Raw genomic sequence first — 24,173 nt, 5'->3', positions numbered from 1 at the left:
TCTGTCCTGGCCTTTGTTGCTTCTCCATTACAACAGGCACCAATCAATTGGGGCGGGATTAATTCAACCGTGCAAGCCTCCACTTACACAAAAATTTCACGAGTGGCGGGTCTTGGCAACCGGTTTTGCAATGATTCAAAAATGTGAATCGCAGTTGCATGATGTTGCAAAGGACAGCCCGTGAAATGCGCAGAAGAATTTTTGATATTTACAAGGTCATTTTGTACTTGACAGAAGAATGGAGCGATTAAGACCAAAGTATTCATCAATGAAAGGGCGATGAGTCATGAGGTTCTAAAACTTAGGATACATACCATGGCTCAAGTGGAACTCTGAAGACATTTTTGTCACGCTTGACCTTCAGACAACATTGCGGGGTGAGTCTCCTTATTGGACAGTCAGCCACCCGCCTTCATTCTCAGTTTGCTGGGGAGGTGACCTTGGACTTCTCGCATTCCAGCTGCTCCCGATGCCAGCCGGCCAGCCAGAGGATGGCACGCCTGCTGGGAACAGTGGCAGCTCTCGGGCCAAAAGGATCATCTTCTTGATGTCCATCAAGGTGCTGCCACCAGATACATTTTGCGAAATGAAACATCACATCTTAGGAGGAGGTCGCCTCAGCCTATTAGATCAGCGAGTGGCATCAAAGCGAGCCGCAAGAGCTTGGAAAAAGCCTTGAGCCACAGTAATAACCCAAACAAACAGTCTTCCATGTCTCTTCTTTTTCCCAGTCAAAATAGACTAATAAAGATCAATAAAATGTCTTTTCTCATAACTTGCGCTCATAACATTGAGTGCACTGTAGCACCTTTTCACTTTGTGTGAAGCTTTCTTTTGGAGATGTCAAACATTACCAGGCTGCAAAAGTAGTTATTGGCTTAGCAGTATCAAAGTGCAGTAGATTTGAAATGCCATGAAGCAACAATTGCTTGGTGCTTTTTTTCTCTGGTCTAAAGCTGCCACCATGAGGTCTGTAAGGGAACTGTGACTGTGACGCCTAGAAGAAAAAAAAAAAAAGAAATTAATCAAATGCATCATTTCTATTCACGCGGCTTCTTAATATAATGAGCAAAAAGTGTATCTATTCAAATGAATCCTCTTATTTCTCGTATAAAGTCATTTACGCTGCGCCACTATGATGATGTCAAACAAAGCATTTGAAAATGTGTAGGCTTTACCTGTCACAGCAACTCATCAGGGAGATTAAAAGGATGGAGCTAAACAATACACACTTGGAGAATGTGGTGGATTGAGGATATGTTGTTTAATGCATGTAAAGTAAAATGTGTGATTAAAAACATTAGATTTAGCACATTTACAGTAGTTCCAGAAAAATTGCAGTGCAATTATTAATATATATATATATAGATATATCTATATATATAAAAAGGCTTTTAGTAGGCGTTCGACAAAATTCTTTGCAGTATCTTATGCGGTTGAATATCATGCCAAATAATGAACATATCTACGACTGTGTTTATATTCAGCATTTGAATCTGGCTGAAATTTAAGTTATTAAATAGAAAATACATTTATACATGTTTTAAAGGCTGAAATACATTTGATTGTCAAGACTATTTAGAAAAGAAAACACGTGTCATATATAAATTGACGATTAATGCATGGCCATTTATATATCTCATATATACATAGTATATAGAACAATCAGTGAAACGATTTGAACTACCAGTGAGAATTTGCTTCTAGCATCATCTCAGCGGCTGATTATGATGGGCCACAAAAAAAAAAAAGTCTTCATGATTTTGTCACACCAGCGTTTCAGGCAGCGTATCTCCATTGTTTGTCGATAGGATCTGCCAAATATGGCCGTTTGCTTTACCGGAGGCCCGTTCAGGTGCAGTTCTAGTGCTTCCGCTCTGGTGTTGGTGAGGCAGACTGATGGAGGGCGCGGAATGAGAAACACGCATCTCATCGAGAGGTTGAAACAAATCTCCTCGATCGGCAAGGATGGCATCGACGGGGCGTCTCGCCCTGTCTGCCAGGTCGTCCGAGCCGATGGCTCCGGATTGGCTGATGGGTGCTTGGTGTAATGATTGCTTGGATCCCGTCTGGTCGCGAGGGCCGTCGCCGCTGCTGCCGCGAGCCACAGGGAGGTGTGGCCTGACTCCCGAAGCGTCCAATGAGGTTGTCGTCGGGCTGACGGGCAGCTTGTTGTTACCTTGGCGACCGCTCAGTCCCTCTGACGATCCAAATGACTTCCATTCAGACATGTCTCCGAGGGAGCCTGAGAGAAAACAGACGGACATTTGAAGGTTGCGTCTTTCTTGCACTTTGTTGATTAACAAATGCAATGCGAGTTATTTTCGTGTCGTGCAACGTGAGAAAAGTAAAGCTTTGCGCAACGTCATTATTTTTTGACTGTACACATATTTCGAGTTCCCGCTGTGTTTGTAAAATTAGCTGCGGTGCACTGCTCCGATGAAAACGTATTACCATTGATGTCAAGGTCAATAACGTTCTTGCTGAAAAGTGGATGCCAGGTGTCCCAGAAGTGATCCTCCAAGGCCTCTTCTAAGCACATAGACAAAAAACAGAGTGGGACTAATCACTGTGCCTAAGTGTAAAATAAATACTTTGAGTGGCCCTTTAATGATTCTACACGAGAGTATAATTATAGTTTACTTAACAGCATGTTGTCATTTTCGATGATGCAATACCATTCATCTAAGTTATAAAAACGCTATCAGAGCCTCATGGGAGCTGCTTTTACAGTGTGGAAAGCGGCACACCTGAATTCGACTTTACCTGTGGTAAAGGTAGCTGGCGAGTTCCTAGACGCGCGCTCGTTGCCGCTTTCCGTCTGGTCGTCCTCCAGGAGCAGAAGTCGATCGGATAGAACGGGGGAGCTGTTGTCGTAAGGGGACGCCTCGCCGCTGGATAGAGACTCATTAGAGGAGCACCTTTCCATCAGGGAGGATTTGTGCGCTGCCCTCAGGATTGAATCGCTAAACAAACAGACATTATATGTGATTGATTAGCTCATCACGAGAGACAATCTGAGCCTAGTCGATACCCACGAGTATCGAGTATCCTTCCGCCGCAGCAAGTAGTCCACAACATCAGGATCGGTTTCTAGGAGACTCAGCAGCACCTCATTCTGTAGCTCAGCAGGAACCTGAAGGTGAGGGCAATATCGTTGTTGTCATGTCATATAAATTGTTCACTTCAATGAGCAATTCATCAGTCGAGCAGACAACAGTTGAGATAGCAGGTTATTGGTTTTAGACTGATAAAAAGTCTCAACTAGCACAAAATTTAACTTGACACCACCGAAGAACTTCCGAGTCTTCACTGAAGTTCTACTTTGTTTACCAGTGACCATAAAAGTACACTTGTAAAAAGTTATAAAGTTAATGTTTACATTTTATTAGGCGCCTCCGCTCCATTAAAAAATTCCACTGGCTTGATGGTAAACAGTTTATAGTGAGTGTGCCTTACCAGAAATAGAGAGTCACACGAATTGATCATGGTTTGGAGCACGCTGATGATAGCGTTGCTTTCCTCGGCACGGGCTAAACTCTGGACAGCAAACTCCTTGTCGGAGTTTTTTTGCTTGTGCAAGAGGTTGGGCCCCAGGATGGTGGCTAAATTTAACGAGGTCATCTTGTTTCCCGGTTTCTGAAGATATCAACGACAGAATGGATACATCGTTATTAAGATTATGATTAGGGCACTTTGAAACATAAACAAGCGTCATGAATAATAGTGCCTAATTGCTGGTTAACAATGACAAGGCAACTTCGACCTACTCTCTTAATACAAAACGTTTTCTCCATCCAGAAAGATTAATTAACCACAATTCTTAATTCACGCGCACATCTCTCTTTGACATTTGACGCAGAGGTTAATTACAAACAATGTAACAACTCGGCACCGCTCCGCCACTATTCATTTCCTTGTAATCAGTAGATGTGACGTTGACCTTCATTTCGCCAAACAAGCAGAAGCACAGATTTAAAGTAACATGATGATTAAAGGCGCACACGCCTTCCCACAAGGTTCAGCAGGGCAATCAATTCAAAAAGGCATATGCCTTCATTAAGTGAAAAAGAAATGTTATATTTGGAATGGGCGGATCTTTTTTTTTTTTTTTTCGAAGACTCTGTTTCTTCACATAAGTGAAAGAAGGAGCATCTTGTGTACCTTGTGTCCCTCCTCGTCCAGCATGTCATCAGCATGCGCAGCCACGGCGGACAGCAAGCAGAGGAGGCGATGCAGTGTGTCACAGTTACAAGGAGGAAGCAAGAACATCAAGAGCTGGATGGCCTTCTCTTGCTCGGCCCGCTCCAACACTGCATTGTCGGTAGAGGAGAAGACGTCATTGACTGACATCTGCTTTTGTTTGTGCCTTTTTTGTGTTTGCGCCTCACACGTTGTGTTGATGAACGCCGTGTAGAGCTCCCGAGTCAATAGCGGGTCAGGCATGTCGCGGAGAAATTCTTTAAGCAAGGCCGCCACGTCGTGAACGCCGTGTTGCTCGTCCAAATGGAGCTCCCATCCCTGATCCAGCTCTTCGCGCATCTGGAGGAAAAAGAAAAGCAACAATGTATACATTGACGCTGCTGATGCAGTGGTAGCTAATTTGACTTGATGCTACTACTGACTTCTTACCTGCCTCACCCTTTTCTTGGAACTTCCCACACGGAAAATTCCCACAGTCTGTAAACCTACGTGGAGATGATAGTAATCTCAGACATGAATCATGAGAATGAATTTGTGAAATTCAACTTGAAGTAATGACCCCATGATTCGTGGGAACTTGTTTCACAATGTGAGTACCGTGGTTTTCCAGGTGCTGGCAGCAGAGTTCCACCACTTTGGGCACTTGGGGGTACAAGGGGTTTAGGCTCAGTTTTTTGTCGTGCCTCTTCTTCCTGTTTTTGCTCGCCGTCTCCACTGGCAGAGACAACTGGAGGGCCTCCAAAAGCTGCGACTGGTTATCGTCCAGGTCGGTGATGCAGTCCACTGACACGCCGCCCTTTAAAAGTGGGATGAGTGACAAACACATTTTTTGTTCGAATAAATAATACGAGACTAGAGGCTGCTATTTGAGGTCATACTGGATGACCGCGAGCTTTAAGCGTACCCTCCTGCACGTCCTCGGAGCCGGGTCGGCCGCTCGAGCAAACGGCGACTTATTGGGACTTTCTGAATTGGAGCTGAGGGATGAGTTGCTGCTCGACAGCTCCTTGTTGGCCCTCTTGAAGGTGGAGGTGAAGTGGAGGAAGGACAGCACTAATTCGGTGGGGTCGCAGTGCTGCTCCTGCGGCGCGTCGTGGCGCTGCTTTTGCGTGCGGTCGTTGCAGATGACCTGCGCCAACGGGATGCTGAAGGCTTGCGGCGTCGCCTCTGCGGAACAGACAGGAACTTAGCTTTTCATTGGATAATTCGTATTATTTCTCAATTAAATATATATTTAAAAAAAAAAATAGCACTGATGTGTACCAATTCAATTAATTTATTTTAGTTTAAGGAAAATCTTGATCCAGGAATGTAAAAATAAAAAATAAAATAAAAAATAAATAAATAAATAAAATGAAAATGAAAATAAATAAATGATGTTCCTTAGTGCAACCTTTTTGTTCATTTCCAAGTGAGTGGGGCTAATTCTTTAGATTGTATTATGTCGCATATTTGACATTACAAAGTGTATCAAACAAGGCTGGACCGAGGTTGGCACACATTCAATATTCAGTTTGAGAGCACTTAGGGCTTTTGTAAACAAAGGGTAAAAAAGGAAGGGGTAGGCGTGGCTTTGTACTGCAACCAATGAGCCGCCATTTCAGACTGTTTTTGTTTATCTTTCATGAACTTGAGTACATTTGGTGAGATTCTTTTCAAGTGTCATAGGCTGAGTATGGTTAAGTGGAAGGGTGGAGGAGGGGCTTCAGTAGATGACATTCCTCGGTGGGGAACATGCTTCAACGTCATGATGTAATCTTAAAAAAACACTAAAAATAACTACTGTAGTTGGGATATAACTGCACTTTGACTCAGCAAACTTTCAGACCTATGGAAATTTGTGAAAAAAACGATGGAAACCTAACTTATTCACTGCCATTGACGGCTATAGACGTCTAAGATCCATTAAGTGCCCAATTGGGTATCTTAACCTTGTGACAAAGAGCTTCACAAATGCCTGAGAGAGAGAGGTGAATAATCTTATAGCAGATCAGTGGCGAGATGTTGCGCAACACATAAGCCTTTAGCCAATTGGCACCGACTCAAGAGCGTGGAGGAATCAAGTGTCAAGGGTACAAAAGTGGTACCTGTGAAGGTACCAAGAAAAGCACTTAACACGTTACCTCTGTCTTTACTCTTCTCCTTGGAAAGTGAATCCAGTTTACGCCTGAGCGACTTTTTGGATTTGTGGCCATCTAAAAAAGAAAACAACTTTTAGTCTGTATGTTGCTTTAACATACAAAACAACAAGTGTAACAGTAATAGAAATGTACATTTAGGAATGGTGACTTGGCAGCCCAAATTCCGATCGCAAAGGAGTCGCCTGAAGGCAACGTCCTGCAGACGAACTCTCTCCAGCTCGGAGAGGCTTTGCAGCGGGACGGGCTTCAGACCCACGGAGCGTCCCGACACGCTGTTCCATGTGAAGTTTCCCTGAGGACACATGTGCACAGAAATTAAAAGACACTAAAAGGAACTGAAATTAATTTCCCCAAGACTCAATTATACCATTTGTACGGGGATGATTTTAGCTTAACTGGATGCCGGCATAGTAGAGTGGCGTGACAGCACTTTGTTCTCCAAGAGACGATGTGTAGCTGGGGGCCGAGCCTTTACTAATGATGTTAATTAATCCACTGGAGCAATACGATAGTTGAATATGGCTCTAAGTATTGGGACACCAAGCAATTACATGTCAGTGGCCCTAATTCAGTCAGTAAAGCGGAAACTGAAGGATAGCACTTGTAAATATGAAATGGCGGGAAATGCTAAATGCCACATAACTCATTCACTACCACTGACGGCTATAGACGTCAAAAATCCATATTAACTGGGTCTGCAGTGGATGAGTTCAAGAACCAAGTAAACATGATCGTCCTTTTTCTGAAAATCCTTTAAAGAAAATACCACCTCAATATTTCATTTGGTGTATGCAAGGTAAAATCATAACACATTTGTCATTGACATTTTTTTTATCGCAATCAGCACTTGCTTAACCTTCAAGAATTCTTCACACGCTAAATTCACACACTATGAAAAGCTTGAAAAGGATGTGACTGACCATGAACGTGACGACGGTATTAATCATTTCCCTGTGTCACACACCAAAGACTGACATCTTATGCAAACTGAGACGTGTTCATGGGAGCACACACGTCTCTTACAAATACACATTCAAAGTCATGATCACAATTGTCAACCCCCACGCTTAGAAAGGCAAACGTTGTGATTCGATGCTCACGACAACTCCAATAATCTGATGCGCAATCCAGAAACTTGTCGAGCATCACCATGCGCCGCAGATTACTGACGCCTCGATCCATCCGGCGCGAGTCAAGATAATCATATGAGCCGTGTTCCAAAGAGGCTTAGCCACTCATTATCAGGATAAGGCTTACATTAAAGTGGCTGGCTTCCATTAAATGAGAATTAGGTTCACGCTACAGTAGCGGGGGATCGACAACATAACCTGCTGGGAATACGATTATGACACAGTTGCTAAAGATTCTACGACAAGCGCAATAACACGCATGGATTCAACCAAGAATTTATTTATTTTTTACACATTTATTTGTGTTGCTACATATGAGGGTATGACAGCGGGTGTACAGTAAAAACTAGGACCCAATCAATTTTTCCCCCAAACAATGCTGGTTCCGATATCGACAGAATAAAATTCCAATAACTGATTAATTGTTAAATGAACACTTCCCCCAATCAAATACTATTGGATCTCAGACTGTGCACGTCTGTCCAATGTTTTGGCAGATGAGTGTTGCACAAATCCCTTCTGTGACTCAATTTGACATCAGAGTTCCCGCATGGAAGTACCTGTGATGCAAGAGCAAGAAAGTTTCCCACAGGTGCTCATCTACTTTTTTTTTTTTTATTCAAGCTCAATAACATCTTGAAGTTACAGATTCAACTTCCCGATGAACTCCTACTTTGAAACATTGAAATCGACCTCTACATCTTAATTACACAAAACGTACGTGTAATTATTTTAGGAGCAGAAAACATGTGATTAATGTGACAGGGAAGCCTATTTTTCTGCCCGCAAACAAAATTATTTTACCATCACTGAGGCACAATTGAACCCGCACTGCCTGGAGTCAGGCACAAATTCAGGCAAGTGACACACATTAAAAAAACAAAATGACATGGCTGTCCTGTTATCAGTCAGTTAACTCCTGGTGCTACCTCAAATCTTGTCATAAAAACACAACATAAATCATCAATCAAAAGGGCTAACTCGATATACAATATGGAGGAAGAAGTCAGATGACTTGACCGTATCATTTTGGGGGGGGGTATGGGGATGGGACGCCATCAATCCATTGAAACAACAATAAGTAGATCTCTTTGTTTGCCTGTTCATGTTGAAAAACATCCGTTTAAGGCTACAAACTGTGCACAATGGACTACTTTGTGCAGCAACGTAAGATGTCAACACGTGGCACAAGAAGGCATGCTAAGCACTTACGTTTTGGACTATTTTATTTTTATGGCCTAAAAACATTTCTCACGCATGTATGATGCTTGACTTTCATCATTTGGGGTTGTAGTTTTTGATTGGCAGTCGAGTGGGGCATGTTCTCAGCGGGATGGCTACAGCATTTGAGAGCAGGGAATACGGCTTGATTTTTCATGAGGCCTCATTTTATGTACTTACTATAGATAATTTTAATCTCTCTTTTCTCTGTGGTGTGTAAAGTTTAGAATATATATTTGTTTTTTTTTTAAAGGGGTGTTAAGGATAGTTGGATTTTTCTCTTTGGACATTTGCTTTGCAAGCCAAAATAAAACACTCATGACAGCTTGACTCCTTCCAACTCCCATCACTGATGAGTTTAAACATTTATCTGTGTTTTAGTATTCACTGAGACAATGTCGTGACAGCGACAGTGTTTGTATTCCAGTTGATCACTAAGCTGCTGCACCTTTCCTTACCTAGAAGGCAGCACTTGAACCCAATTAAAAGGCTTTGTTGAGATGCAAAGCTTGTGTTGGCCTTTTCTTGGAACACAATGACAGGAAAGCTTGGAGGTAGTTCATACAATATGGAAAGATCGAAACATGCGATAATACACAAGAAATGCGCTTGGGCCCATTCAGAATGGTGGTGAGTGGTCTCCTGTGCTCAGGAAGCCATTCAATGGAGCTTGACTTGATTTCCTTTTCCCCGCATAAAAATATAAAAATTTGCAGTTGTTTTAATTATTTCGCCAAAATAATATTAGGATTAAATAAGTGATTTTTTATTTTTATTTTTTTAAATAGAAAAGCAACAATTTGCTAGAATAATATTTTTCCCTAGGGAGCTCAGTAACACAATGTAGTACATCTCATTATCATCTGAAATAAATTAAACATGTACACACTCACATCACATATTGAAAAGTGCATGGAGGACAAAAAGTTTGCAAGCGCAAATTTGATGAAACAATGGAATCACTTACGTGAAAGGTAACGCTTCGCTTCAAACGAGGTTCACCCATTTTCAACACTCAAACGTGCAACGATTGCAAGAAACATTCCGAAGTTGCTTGATCCTCAACTAAATTGCCCGACAGAAGAAGTAAAAGAGTCGTCATGCTCGCAGACATGGTCCAAACTCTTGACAGGAGAGGAAAGTGTGGCGCGTTCACTGACCAATTTGAGAGCTCCATCGCGGAAGTACTTTATCAAAAGACCGATAATAATCATCTAAATGGAGACGAAGGCGTTATACATCTCGTTATTTTATTCCATAAGAGAAGTTTACGCCACCATTAAATTTTATCTTGTGAACGTATTTATGATTTTACGTCGTTCGGGAGAACTTTACGCTGTGTACTTTGAACTTTACGCCAGATTGACAGGGACCCAAACGCATCAATTCCTATGCGCCTCCACAACCGTTGCTATGGTGAAGTACACAGCGTTAACATAATATTAATTAAATAAATATTAATAAATAAAATAAATATTAATAAATACAATTAAATGCAAAAAATACATCAACAAATATTGCTATGTTTTAAAGAAACATCATATTCTATATAAAAAAAGTGTATGATCTTCCCCCCCCTCCACATTCACTACAACAATACATCCCTACTACATTTACAATAACTGTGTAATGGGAACCATTTGATCTCAGTCAGAGAACAAACTCCAAGAGTACAGTGAAATCCTAATAAATCCATGACAGGTGAGGTAATACACCTCACCTACTGTCAGGTTAACCCTGTTATGCCCTTACTTTCCAAGCAGACACTTTGATCAGGATATGGTTCCCCACTGTCACTTTAATGGCCTGTGACTTGACACGCCGCAGATAATAAGATCTCGGGAACAAACGTGAGATTTGAATGAACTGATAATGACCTCTGTGCTTACATGCATCCGTCCAGCCGGCAGCTCTTCTGACTGAAGAGTAGTTGCCATAGCAATACAGAGGCTTAATTCCATGCCATGCAAAAAAAGGGCACAGTGTTGTGGGAAGAAATATGGGCCCGTAGGAAAGCAAAGCCACGGATCAAGACGTGCCGGCTCACTATTTGACGGTATTTATGTAAACCAGATGACTCGTCTTTGTTCTAACGTTCGCTCAGGCTACTGAACCCCCCACAACCACCATCACCACCACCACCTAGTGAGCACAAGACCGTTTAGTATTAACATGCGTGCAATGTTCTGTTTTTAGTTCAAGAAAAGGAGTTGTTTGAAAAATCTTCCCATGAAATGTAAATGATTCAGTTCCGGAGTCAGTTATCCTAATCATCATCTTTCAGAAGGGTACCGGCCATCTTTTAAGTAACATAACTTCATTTTCCATAGCGCTCGTCCTTACTAACGGTCACGGGAGTGAGCTGAAGTGTTTCCAAGCTGGCTTTAGGACAGAGGCGGGTAACACCCTGGACTGGTCGCCAGACATTCATAGGGACAAACGAGCATTTACATCCACATTCACACCGATTTTAGAGTTTAAAATGAAGCTTGCGTTCTAGGTCTATTTTATTCTATTCTCGTTCTGAGGCGTGTGTTTCTTTTTGAGAATACATATGGCAAAAAGCCCTCCAAAAAAAAAAAATGCAGAGTTGATCTTTTGCTCTTTTGCTGGGCTCTCATGAGGTATGCTGAGATCTCACGCCTTGTCTCCGTTTCAGAATGAGCATTGTGGGAAAGTCACCAAAAAGCTAACAAGTAGTCGTTTGACATGCTAAGTCAGCTGCGCTATTTTTTATTTTATTTTAAACTTTGTGCGCTGTATGGTGTGCTCGTGGTTAGCGTGTCTGCCTCAAAGTTCTGAAATTCAAATCCCTGCTCTAGCCTTCCTGTGTGGAGTGTGCATGTTCTGCCTGTGCTTGCGTGGGTTTTCTAGGTACTAGGTATTCTAAAAATGTGCATCTTGATTAATTGAAGACTCTAAATTGTGTGTGTGTGAACGCTTGTTTGTCTTGGAATTGTCTGGCAACGAGTCAGTCTGGCGTGTCTTGCCCATGGATAGGCTCCAACTTGACCCTTATGAAGCGATATAGAAAACAAGGTGAAAAGCAAAGTGTCATTGAAAACATCAAAGTTATTTTCTGTAGTATTAATCCATTTGATCAGAATTACATAAGCGCTCCGATGCTCTTGCTGACGATTATAAGATGGTCCAGATATCTGGTTTTCATTACAAGCCTATTTATAATGTCAAGGTTCCATTGCACAAAATAAACAGTGTTACCATGAGGACTGGCCGTGCAGAACAAACAGTCTTAAATTATACGCGCGTTACTGCCACAGCAGATTTAGCACTAATGAAAAGAGGCGCTTGCGGCCATCGCCCTGGATCGTAAATCAAAGTATGTATTTTTTTCATTTTGTTTCGGAAAAAAAAAATTACAGGGTAAGAAAAAGGCGACGGATTTTTCTGATACTATAACATCATTGGACTTAACTTTGAACATAAGTTGTTTGTTGCTAATAAATGTGGAGAACTCCTTTCCTTTTTATGTGTGTGTGTGTAAACATAAAGTCCCATCAAAGGGTTAACTTTTTTTTTTGGGGTCCCAAATTATTCCGACATGAGAAGGCCATTTTGAGTCGCATCCAGCGAAATAGTTGCAAAATGTGTCAGCCTGTTTCCATGCTGTCACACCCCTTTTTGACAAACACTCACACACATGGTTTGAATCCGCGTTTGCTGACGTAAGCGAGGTCTGCTCGATTGTGAAAATGCAGCAATGTCGCAATGCCTGCAAATTCCAATTTTTGTTTTCATGGAACGTGCATAGCTTCATTCACTAATGTGAGTTATTACTATCTGCATATATTGATTATTCTTGTATTTCTTTTTAATGATCACAATATTTATTGATATATGATGACTGTTTTTGCTGCTGTTCATATTCACTCCTGCATAGTCTCCATTAATTCGAGTTGACACCACTGCTGAGTTCAAATTGATGGCATTAATTTTATATATTGTCGAACAAAGTTTTAGAAAATAAGGGGGGAAAAAAGTATAAAAAATTAAATACCATTGGTATTTTTTTATCAATATTGCAATAAATATTTTCAAGTAAGCTAGAGGAATAATAAAATAAAAATACCTATGCATATTCTAAAAAAAAAATGCTTTTTTTCTTGTGAAAATAAAGAAATATGACTCAGGTGAAATGTTTGTTTTCACTCCACTGCTGATAGTTAGTATTGTTGCTGTTTCTCTAATTCTCAAGCGCTTTTATAGAGATTATTCATCAATACATGTTTGGATTTGTCTAAAAATATTTGTATTCTTGATGCTGCTCACTTCAATAAGTGTATCAAACTTTTTATTCCTTTCCATGAATTTGCATGTAAAGCTGCCCCATACACTGCTGCTCTCATTCTCCTTGACTAGTGTCAACACATAAGTATAGAAATTATCTTGGGCTATTATCTACTCTGCTGCTGTAATACCCCAATTTAACTCATGCTTAATTATCCAATAAAACCCCGATTGTTTTTTACTCCTCCTCTCTTAAGATTACAAAAAGCTGTGCTCCCTGGGGGACTTTCCATCACTTGTGGAATTTGCAATCAGTCATTCTTTTTCAACCTGTTTTTCATAAGCGCAACATGAACACAAACAAAATTCCATCAGTATATATAAAAAAAAAAAAAAGTGAAATGTTATTCCTTGAGTGAGGTGTCTGACCTGATAGGACGTGCTCTCAGTTCCATAGCGCCTCATCAATGCCGGGTCCAAGCTCCTGGTCTGCCTCAGTCCACGTTTGGAGATGGTCCTGGGACTGAGGGAGCAGGAGAAAACGCTGCTTAGGAGTCCCTGAGCGGCCATGTTGGTCTTAAACAATCACCAGGGTAGCAAGAGTACACAAGACGTGGGCTTCATCCCGCGGCCACAAGTCCAAACGGAGCCCGAAGAGTGGATCTACAACTCATCACCCTGCATGGGATTATGAAAGAGTCCCCCTCCTCTTCACATGCACTCACACACACACACCCAGAGTCTGACTCAGGACCTGAGGCGGAACTTTCCCCCCCCTCCTTAAAGATTTGCAGATAAACAAAACTCATCCATCATTTCGTCCCAGTTACTTCCCCTGACAAAATGCAATGACAAATTGCAAAGGCTGGCACCAGCGACTAAACAAGTATTCCAAATGTTTTCTTGCTGTGTGTGTACTATTGATCAGTTGTCCTTATACAGTAGTCCAGTGGTTTTCAAAGTTTTAACGCCAAGTGCCACCTTAGAAAAAAACTTTGCTCTACAAGTTACCAGCATCGTGAATAATAGGAAACTACAGTGGCATAGTAGGCCTAAGTGTTCATCAAACATGAGACGGAGGTTTTTAAAGATAAAATGCAAATGTTTTGAATTTTAAAGTGAGTTGTACAAAGTACTTTGGCAGTGAAAATTTTGAAGCTCAACTATTGGTGAATTTTGCACATATTTTGGGGGAGCAATACGCAGGAAACGAAGAATTCAAAACGTCAGTTCAACAAGCATAAAATGATTCGCATCTTAGCATGAGTTAGGTCTTCTCCTGTTTTTTATTTGCTTTAATGGATTTTCACAAAGAATGTGCGAAAATAAAGACAGTATGCTCCTTTCCTTGTTATCCAAAGAATGTGCGAAAATAAAAACAGTATGCTCTTTTCCTTGTTATCAACAGATGAGATGTTGATTGTTTTGAGTTTTTCACAGGTTAACTTCTTATTACATTAAAGTAAAGTATTATTAAGCGAAGAATAAAAAGCTTTTTCTGGCTGATGGTGCACAAAGAAAATTTAGGGGTTGACATTCGCGATATCAATACCTGGTATCGGGACTTTCTAATCTCAAATTTTTCCATCTAGGAAAGTTGTTTCCAAATACAAGGCCCAGATTGGGGTCTTTATGTTTATTTAAATTATAAACAACTTTCATGAAAGGAACCCGATGGATTTTCTAAGTGGCCCACTTCATCAGCAGTACTGTATGTGGATTTCTCGGGTTGACTTTCTCCTAATTAGGCCTCGACTTGCCTTGAGTGTTATTAGCCACTCAGCGTGACAGGAATGTTAGACAGACTTCCACTAGTATACATTCCCACTCCTCTTTGGGCTGCGCTGCATTTTTTTTTTCCTCCTCTCCCCCCACAGTCCCTGTAGTTTGTAGGGCACTCCAGATCCCTGGCATGCGGTGCCCAGGGAACACGGTCTTCCTGTGGGAGCCTCGGGGAAAGGACCTGTGTGATAACGTGACATGTGAACCGGCGCTGTACGGCCTCGATAAGCGTCCATCAGATACGCGGGTCCACCAAACAGACAGGGGAAGTGGCGATAAGAGGTCGGCGGCTTTTGTGTTTGATCCACTTATTTGGCGGTGGCCATGTTGAGGACGATTCTCACTGCACTTCCTACTGTGTCACTTATCAAGTGGGATAAGTGCAGATTTGACTGCTGCTATTAGAAATGCAAAAGAAAGGACATTTTTTACAAAACAAAACCATCCAGTTAATGACCAGATTAATATAATGCCATTTTCTGCTTTTAATTATAGTTGGACCGCAATATTATGAAGGATAATGTGGCATTTTTGGCAGCCAGCTTTTTCTGTACGTAGGAGGCTGTCTCCTTCCTCTCGTTTTTTTTTTAACTTGGCAACTACATATGCCAAAGATTAAGCAGTAGAAGAAAAATGAAAACAACGTGACTATGTTTTTAGAGTTGCTCATAATAAGGTTGTTTTGTCTGGGTGATTGTGTTTGACATGGTCTTGAGAATTCTTGTTCTTTTTTTTATGAGTCATGGCCTTTCTTTTAAAACTGGTTTAAAGAGTTACAACCACAAGATGGCGCTAATACACTATCTTGAAAGTCAATACAGTCAGTACATTAATTGGGTAGGCTCTTCAAAAAGAGGATATTCATGCACTTTTGAAAGTTATTTAAGGGGGAAATTACTTCTATTAAAATAGGTCGTTGGAAAATATGAGACCAGTTGAGGAACACTTATGCAGTTCCAATATGTAAAAGCAGAAAATTGATAACAGAAATTATAAAGTTAACCAGTTGTTCTTTCAAGAAAATCTCTCTAAAAATAGATATCCAATCTTTGTTAAAATTGGTTGTAGGTGACCACATTTGAGCTTGCAGTGTTAGCTGTTGGCCACTTGTGTGCGCTCAGGAGCTAAACACAGATTTGAGGGGTGCAGCCAAGCATGGCATCAAAGTGCTGTGAACCACTACTAACAAGCAAAATGTCCTCACAAAGCATAGACGCAAACGACTGGAGAAATATTGCATTTGCATCCTCAAAAATATTCACACAACCCAATGCGTCATCACTGACATTGACGTCGTATTTCCAGCAGATGGAACTGTTTGGGCTCCAGAAAGAATCGTGATGTCCTTGAGCAGCTCTAACTAAAAACGATGCATTAGCGTATTCCGTTGAGTGCATCTATTTGACATCATTTCTTCTCCTGCCATCCCTTCCAATTGCTATCACATCACATGTCCAGTAATGGGTCTGAGTAATGGAGGGAGGAAAATGCAATCTCGTTGTCAGACAAACACTTGATTAAACCTCTTTTGCAGCAGCAGCAGCAGCGTACGCATCGGTGCCGTGCCGTCTTGCGTTTCTCGCAGCTTCAAACGCGAGCTGCCGCAAAGTATTGATTTCTCGTTTTTCCTCCATATCCCCTTGCTGTTGATAGAATTTACTCCGGGCTATCAATGTTTCAAGGAGGCCTCTACCTTCTACCCCTCCCTGTGCACACTTAGAAACACAACAGAAAGTGGTTTGCCTTCCTGTGCAATAGCCGCAGTTGTTTGTATCTGGAAGAGCGAGGAGACATGGATGTTAATGGGGATGCAAATGAGCAAAGTGGCATAGTGGACGACAAACTGGAAATGCAGAGGTACGTTGGATGATTCATATTCGGGGGTCAGATTATAATCTATTTTGTAAATTATGCCAAATCAAAATAGAATGACTAAAATGGTTGATATGGTAGTTTATAACATGTCTCATCCATATGACACCAGATCTATTTGTGGGATGCCATGTCGTTATTTGAAAGTTGCCGAAATCTCCCGTTTCAATGGACTTGGTGTCAAACGCCAATAAATAATGACTCTGTTGTGCCAATTTTGTTTTAAAAAAGAGGCTAGTGTGTGGAAACTGACCTATTTTGTTGATATTCATCGACTGATTAATGACTACTTTCCTTTTTGATCAACAAAAACTTATCCTGCTCATGCATCCTGGTCATGCTAATAACGATTCGAATCGGTGACATTAGAAATGAAGCTTGACCGGCAGGCTCCGAGCCCGGCCCGAAGCGGCGTGCGGAATTTGAGCGTTGGCCCGATGACCTTCGCGAGCTTCACGCGGGCACATTGATTTTTTTCTCCCACATTTCAGCTAATGGCTGGATGCTGTGAATCCTATCTTCCTAGGGGGCAGCGGCAAGGGGGAGGGGCTTGTGCAGCCGTGTTGACACCGATTAGAGGAATGTGATATCCTGTGATCTCATTGACGAAAAATGACCGACTCCTGTGCACTTCCTGTCTACGGATTGAGCAGCGTATCCCGGGGTCGTTTTAATGCCACTCAGGCATAGTCGACGTAGAAAAAAAATTATCAAGACAGAGGAGTTTGTGAAGATTGTCCCCAAATTAATGCTAGCCTTTGATTTAAAGTGCAAACACTGTAAGTCTTTGTTCCTGGCTGTTTATTGATTACTGACTAATTAGCGATGATTAATGACCTATTTGGCATTCTTGTTTGTTTGCAAAAAAAAAGCAGAGGATATCGGTGCAGTCGCCAAACAATGCAAATCACATCCCAGCTATTCCAAACTTAACTGCAACCTTTTCGTGAGGGCCAATCGGAAACACTTTGTTTATTAGTTACAGTTTTTCTTGCAATGCGCTTTGAGACACTCTCATCATTTTATGCAAATCGGTGCATCTGCTGCTCGCTGTGCATCATAAAATAATAAGAGTGAAAAAGAAAAAGTCTCTTAGCTGTGCAAATCTGAAAGTAAATTTGTGTAGCGCTTCACCCCCCAATGACACACAATTGGAATTAATTGCGCTGTCATGCATTCTTAAACCATTTTACTAAATTTGAATAGAGGAATAGAGGAAAATTCACAACACACAAAAAGCAAATAATAACAAAAAATAAAAAAGCAAAACACACTTAAGCAGCGCTTGAATGTTCTAAAATCTCTGAAGATTACTTCCATTGAATTTCATAACGTGGCTATCCTTCAAGCCATTTGAGAATTTTGCCAAGAGGGCTTGCAGCATGACATTGTCGTGACGAGAAAAAAAAAAAAAAAGAGCCGGCGGCCACCGGTACAAAACGAGCAGCGCGGGCCTCATTATCTTCATCTTCAATTGTCGCCTTCATGACCCAGAGACAAAATGCTAAATGTGGTTCTTAGTCATTTACGATTGGCACGAGTACGAGTACGCAGCCTCTGTTCTTTCTCCAAATGCTGTGACCTGCGTGTCACAGAAAAGCAGGCCACTGATGCAGTGTGTTGTGGCCCCGGGGCGGGAGCCGGGCCCCGTGATTGGATGGATTCATGTGCTGGATTTTGCTCCCAGGAAAATCTCTGCTTTTGTCTGCTTTACACGTCGACCATATGCTCACGCAAAGCTACTGCGTAGATAGCACGGGAATTGTGAAAACGGTTGAAATGTAATCATAATTGATACAAGCTAGGTGTTTATTCTTCCAAAATTAGGAATTTATTCTCTGAACATTATGATTTTGTTATTGTGATTGCATCTTTTTTCATCACAAGATTGATATTCTACTTCCGGAAAATTAAGGATTTTTTTTGTATATTACAAAGTTTGTCATATTATTTTTTGAAATATTATGACTTTACTGTTGGAAATTAAAGGCGATTTACTCATAATATACTGACTGATTCGATTCTAATAACATGATTGTATTCTGGGAAAACCGATCTTTGTTTTCAAGACAAAATTAGGACTACATTCTGAGAACATTTAAATTGAAAAAAAAATGAATGTATTCCCATAGAATGATGATTTTTTTTCAACATTATGTCAAATTAAAATGTTTTCTGAATGATTACTATTTTCATGATATTCTGACTCAGCTCTCAAAATATGCCTAGCCTTGTTTCCCACACAAAATTAAGATTGTTCTACAATAACATCAGGTAAAATTTTAACAATGTAATATTTCGTGTTACAACTATACTGAGAAAATTACAATTCTCATAGCACACTATTTCGGCTCATTTCTTTTGGTAATGACCCCAACCCACCCCCACCACCTCCATCCCAATATTGACTACTTCCTTCCCATATTTATTTTCTGTTCAGTGTGGTCCTATTATTTCTGCACAAGCATGCAAACAGACAAAAGAAAATGTCAGCCTTCATGGAGTCCAAGTTGCGAGCTGAACTTTCAGCACTGAAAGGCTTTCTACGTGTACAGGCAGGGGCTGTGTTACGCAAGCACATCCATTTGCTTGCAGAGGCAAAGACACGTGCCTTTGTTCATAACTAATGGAAGACTGTGTACGCCAATCGTGCATGGCTGACTGCACGGAGCGTAAACAATCATGATGTTAAAAACACCATGAAGAGAATGCCTCTAAACGGAGAGTTAAAACGAACAACCACGGATGAAAAAAAAATAAAATAAAAATGATGCCACATTTAGGTTAAGATCCAGTTTGGTGGTTTATATAGGATTTAGGCTTGGCTCGTTTAAGGTTGACAGTTGGCAGGCAGATAATGATAGAGTTGGATTATGTTTTCAGCTTAATTTTAAGCTCTCCTGCCTGTAACACATGCCATCTTTAAAAGCCCCATACCGGGATCCGATTTTTATGTCAGCTATTGCAAATTGGTGTGCAGAAATAATGTAAATAACGCCTTTGCGGTGATTCCTCCACTACTGCGTCATCTGTCTGTCGGCGGCCTAGTGGAGCGTCGGTGAAATTTGCCCAAACAACGTGCTCATTGAGGCGACGCCCCATCGGAGTCCAGCTGTTCGCCATTGATCCCTCTGTTTTCTGATGCACTGGCCTGGAATGTGATGTTATTTCATTAGCCAGGCAGAAGCGACAAGCTCGCTCTCCTCCCCGGGGGCACGGGGCCAGTCACTTGGATGGGGCCGCAGTGCGCAATCACAAGGGATCGGGGCTCAGTCAGACAAGAAAGGAAAAGTCCAAATCAAAGCAAGAGGGTGGCAAACTTTGCAGAGTCGGGGGAGTGCGGCCGAGAGCGAGGAAAGGGGGGGCTCTAAATGCCTTGACGGGAAACGCTGGGAAGGAGTGCCCGCGCCGAGAACCTGTCAGCCGCAATGAACCCGGACGACAACGAGCTCGGCATCTTCACTGTCATTCAGTGAGTAGTCCCCCGGTGGCCCTTGTGTTGTCTCGTGATATAACTCTGTCGGGGATGATCACTGGCTCACGCTAGATGCTGGTGTGATGGTGATGTTTGTGTGTTTTTTATTTATATATATATATATATATATATATATATATATATATATATATATATATATATATATATATATATATATATATATATATATATATATATATATATATATATAAGAGTTGCATGATATGGATGTTGAATATAGCCATGCTGATATTTCTGTGATATTTAATATATACCGAATGAATGTCACTGAATGATTGAATGTTCTTTTACCAATTAGTAACCCTGAAAATGTTCAACTATTGAATGCACATAAAAGTTTGTGTCTGACTGGTCAAATTTAAGTTAAAGCATACAATCCAGAAGGAATTTATTGCATGTCTTTGCGATATGCATATTGCTTGGGTCAATATCTCTGTATTGACATTTCTTATATATATATTGTGGAGCCCTATTATACATATATGAAATGGATGTTTCAAGTGGGATTGTTTTCTTCACTTACAGAGATAACCTGATTGCGGAACGTTTTCTTCTAAAATATGGATTATCGCCTCGTGATTGTATCGTGACTGATGTTATCAACATCATTACTCGGTGATTAGCGTGGCATATGCAGCCTTTTTGGCTTCAGATATGTGACGGGAGAGGGAGTGGGGAGTTCAAATTCGGGGCTGTGTAGATAAAGAGGGGGAACAGACTTCTTGAGTCAAGTCGCCGCTCGCAGCCCGAGGCTACTACAACCGTGCTTTGCATACATAACATATCAAATGTTTATTGCAGTGAGTCAATTAACGGTATTGTTTGGATTCAAAATCGAAACATTAAAAAAAAAAAAAGGATCAGACTTGTCCCACCAGTGACCCACGTTCAAACAAGTATTAGGATGAATTTAATAGCAGGTGCAGAGAAAATTACTACTCATCCGGGAAACCCTTCATCACTGCCATCTCTAATCTCACTTCTAAAAGCCGTTTAATTCACTGAATACATCAGCAAAAATTATCATCGCATGAGTGAAGTGGAATACTTCTGCTGCTACGGTGGCAGATAGCTGCGGGAAAATCGCAAATTATCCTCTTTTCCGGCAATTTCGTTGGAGAAGTACGAACAGTACAACACCGTAATAAAGTAGAGATTTATTTTGGGTCACTTTCAAAACAAATTTGGCCAGGAATTGTCAATTCTGGAATTTCCCCGAATGGGACAAATATCTTATCGAGGGAGGTTTACCTCATTTTAGGAGGATACGCTCGTAAATTATGTTGGAAAAGATTCAACTAAGCACTGCAAGGCATTCAAAACAGCTGCACTCTATTTTAAGCTTATAGAGGCGCGGGGTTATCCAAAGGCAGGGTCTTGCAAAATTTAAGCACTGTTGGTTTTTTAAGTGGCCAAGTGGTCCCAAACGATTGAGTTCAGCGGATTCGAAAGTAACTCAAGAGGGGAGAGTACGGGATGAGCAGGGCAGGGGGATTGGATGTTTAAAGCTTCGGCCATATTCTCCTTAGATCACGCTGCCGTCTGACCTTAATATCTGCCGCCACTTACGATGGCTCGGGGCCGGCAAGCCCGAATGGGCAAACACAACTGTCCAGAATACGCTGAGTCTCTCAAAAGCTAGTGCCAAAGGACACTGTTGCTATATTTAAATCAAATCAGGCCTCATCTCTTCATTCACTGAGGTCAACCTCTGCTCTCGCAAATACGCTATATTGCTTTTTTGTTTGTCCCTCAACAATTCCGTCCAACAATCTGGGACATCGGATTTTTTAAAAAGTGTGCTTGGTTGACTTTTTATTAACCTTGTCTTTGTGACGCTAGCTAGAAAAAAACAAAACAAAATGTGAGATTGACCCTGAGTCATAGAGACAACATTCTTTATTGGGCGCATCAGTCGCAGCAACGACTTATAAGTTGTGGCATTTTAATAGAGGAAGGGTTGCCGCCTGACTCGAAGAAGGCAGCTACGAAATGTGGTTGAAAAATCGCCTGCTAGCATCAGCCACTCTTTGTTTGGTAGCTATTTCTGGTTAGTCATCCATTACTATGTGACATATTTATTGATTCATGCTTACTATTTTTCAAGCGCCCGACTTAGATTTGCAGTAATTACACAGCTGGAAGGACTGACTTAAGGCACTCGATTAATAAACGACATTACCACTAAAATGAGAACGGTTGTGAGCTAGTGCCGTATGAATTTTGGTTGAAAATAGAACTTTACTATGCTTATGGAAACTATGATACCTTATGAAGAGAAAGTCTATAGTTGTGATTTTTCCCAAATGTAGTGTTGTATCTATACTACATTTCTTTATACCTGTCCACAGTATGAAACTCCATTTTTATACGGCCAAATATATTGCCAACGTTAATTAGCTGTTCGCAGTGGCGCAGATGCTCTCAGTAGACAGATATTTGATGTTAGCATTTTCTGGCAGAGTGTTTCCTTTTTAGTCGACTTATTGCTTTCATCCAAACATGGTCGGAGGCACATGAAGAAATATCAGGCCCACTTAGATCACAGACGAGGCTAATTGGCTCTTGGCGGGCTTTGGCGATGCTGCCCCATCCAATGAGTTTGATTTATGAAGATGCTTTTTTTCTTCTTTGAGATAACACCTGCAGTGATTCTTCATCTGGTGTCAAGATTTTAAGAAGTTTTTTTTTCTCCTTATACTCAGTGATTTGTTTGATGGTATTTAGCATGAGCATTCCTTCTTCCTCTTTATTTGTCAGACTCTCTGCAATAGTTACAATTTTGCACCACTAACAACTCCATGGTGGAACAGCAAAAATACAAATATGTGCATGTCTGGCTTTTGCCTCAGAGCCCAATTACAAATTAGAAAGTCAAGACAACCATATCATAGAGATCCTGAAGAAATTTTAAATGAAAATGCAATAGAACCTCAGCTCTCAAACACCGAAAGCTGCGCATGGATTCAATTTCAGAAGTGGCAGTTTAAAACTCTTGAGTAAATTGCCCGTTACAAAAAAGTAAAATGCTACTGAGTGAAGTGCCCACACAAAACGGTCCGATCGAGAGCTATGACTTCATACTTGTCACAGCGTGTTTCAAACAATTGGCAACTGTCAAACGGTGGCACTTACCTCACAGCACGAAGGTTCGATTCTAGGATGGGACGTTTGTAACACCTTACTTTGGCTTGCTTGGGTTTCCTCTGTATTCAGTTGCTCCTCAGGGATCTCTTAAAGACAGAGGACAGCTTTCATTGGACATTGCACATGCTTAACCATTCAGTGAAGAAAGAGAAAACTTTCTGGCTGGCTGTTGACCCAAAATCATAACAAATGTACTTGAGGCTGAAAAAGCGAAGCGTGAAGAGTGTCTGTTGCTGAAATGCAAAAGTGCCATCAATGCAGTCATTGCTAATCAAATATCGACACTATTATCATAATATTGCTCCAGCCACCAGGGCAGTCTGCTTTTTCCTTGACAGTCACGTCTTTTGGGTATACCTCTTGTCTATTTATTTATTTATTGTTTATTTATTTTGGTCATTTGCTTATCACTTATTCATCGCTCTTATCTGTTGTTTTTACTCTTTGTGCTATTTGCTTGTATGTGTTGTGTGATGTGTCTAGTCACCGTGGGACGGTGGGAAACGTAATTTCGATCTCTTTGTGTGTCTTAACATGTGAAGAAATTGACAATAAAGCAGACTTTGACTTTTTGACTTTGAAATGCTTGAGGCACTTAATATTATCACTTCTTTGTGACCACAAAAATGATACAAAAGTATTTGGAGCCCCGTGATGACAGCGAGGAAGCTTTAACAATTTTGAAAGGTCAAAATCATAAATTCAGACTCGAGTTAGCATGTGCAGCTGTGAGCTCAGTTGGAGAAGTAGGGGGTGATTTGTTTGTTGGTTGTCTACATTAGGTCCATGCTTGCTCTCCAGCTGTTGCTTTTTCCAGCAACAATATATTGCACACTACCGTATGCTGCCCCCTCCCTCCCTTCATGGCTCCACAGCTGTTGATGACACCAGCCTTTGGGGGACTTCGGCTGCATCCTTTAGATGGAAATCTCG

At 41.1% G+C, this 24,173-nt stretch overlaps 1 protein-coding gene across 3 annotated transcripts; it reads right to left on the bottom strand.

Moving 5' to 3' along the window:
* Positions 1-1,257: 1,257 nt before the first annotated feature.
* On the bottom strand, positions 1,258-23,257 carry LOC147050968 (rho GTPase-activating protein 6). 3 transcript variants are annotated; one of them, XM_085920600.1, is made up of 14 exons: positions 23,229-23,257; positions 13,373-13,466; positions 6,477-6,636; positions 6,327-6,398; positions 5,108-5,370; positions 4,801-4,999; positions 4,633-4,688; positions 4,392-4,542; positions 4,165-4,313; positions 3,460-3,639; positions 3,039-3,136; positions 2,767-2,966; positions 2,455-2,532; positions 1,258-2,245 (listed from the first exon to the last, which is right to left on the bottom strand). In XM_085920600.1, exons 2-14 carry the CDS (start codon positions 13,406-13,408, stop codon positions 1,767-1,769), a joined length of 2,121 nt encoding a protein of 706 aa, XP_085776726.1. In that variant the 5' UTR covers positions 13,409-13,466; positions 23,229-23,257; the 3' UTR covers positions 1,258-1,766. The 3 variants fall into 3 exon arrangements, with proteins under 3 accessions (XP_085776726.1, XP_085776723.1, XP_085776725.1); XM_085920597.1 differs by lacking the exon at positions 23,229-23,257 and having other exon boundaries at positions 13,373-13,607; XM_085920599.1 differs by lacking the exons at positions 13,373-13,466; positions 23,229-23,257 and adding an exon at positions 9,663-9,870.
* Positions 23,258-24,173: the final 916 nt, after the last annotated feature.

This window comes from Syngnathus leptorhynchus, chromosome 9 (assembly GCF_054491065.1).
Source record: "Syngnathus leptorhynchus isolate UIUO chromosome 9, UIUO_Slep, whole genome shotgun sequence".
Classification (NCBI taxonomy): Eukaryota; Metazoa; Chordata; class Actinopteri; order Syngnathiformes; family Syngnathidae; genus Syngnathus; species Syngnathus leptorhynchus.
The sequence above is the reverse complement of the archived record's forward strand: the minus strand, read 5'-3'. Positions and strand labels throughout refer to the sequence as shown.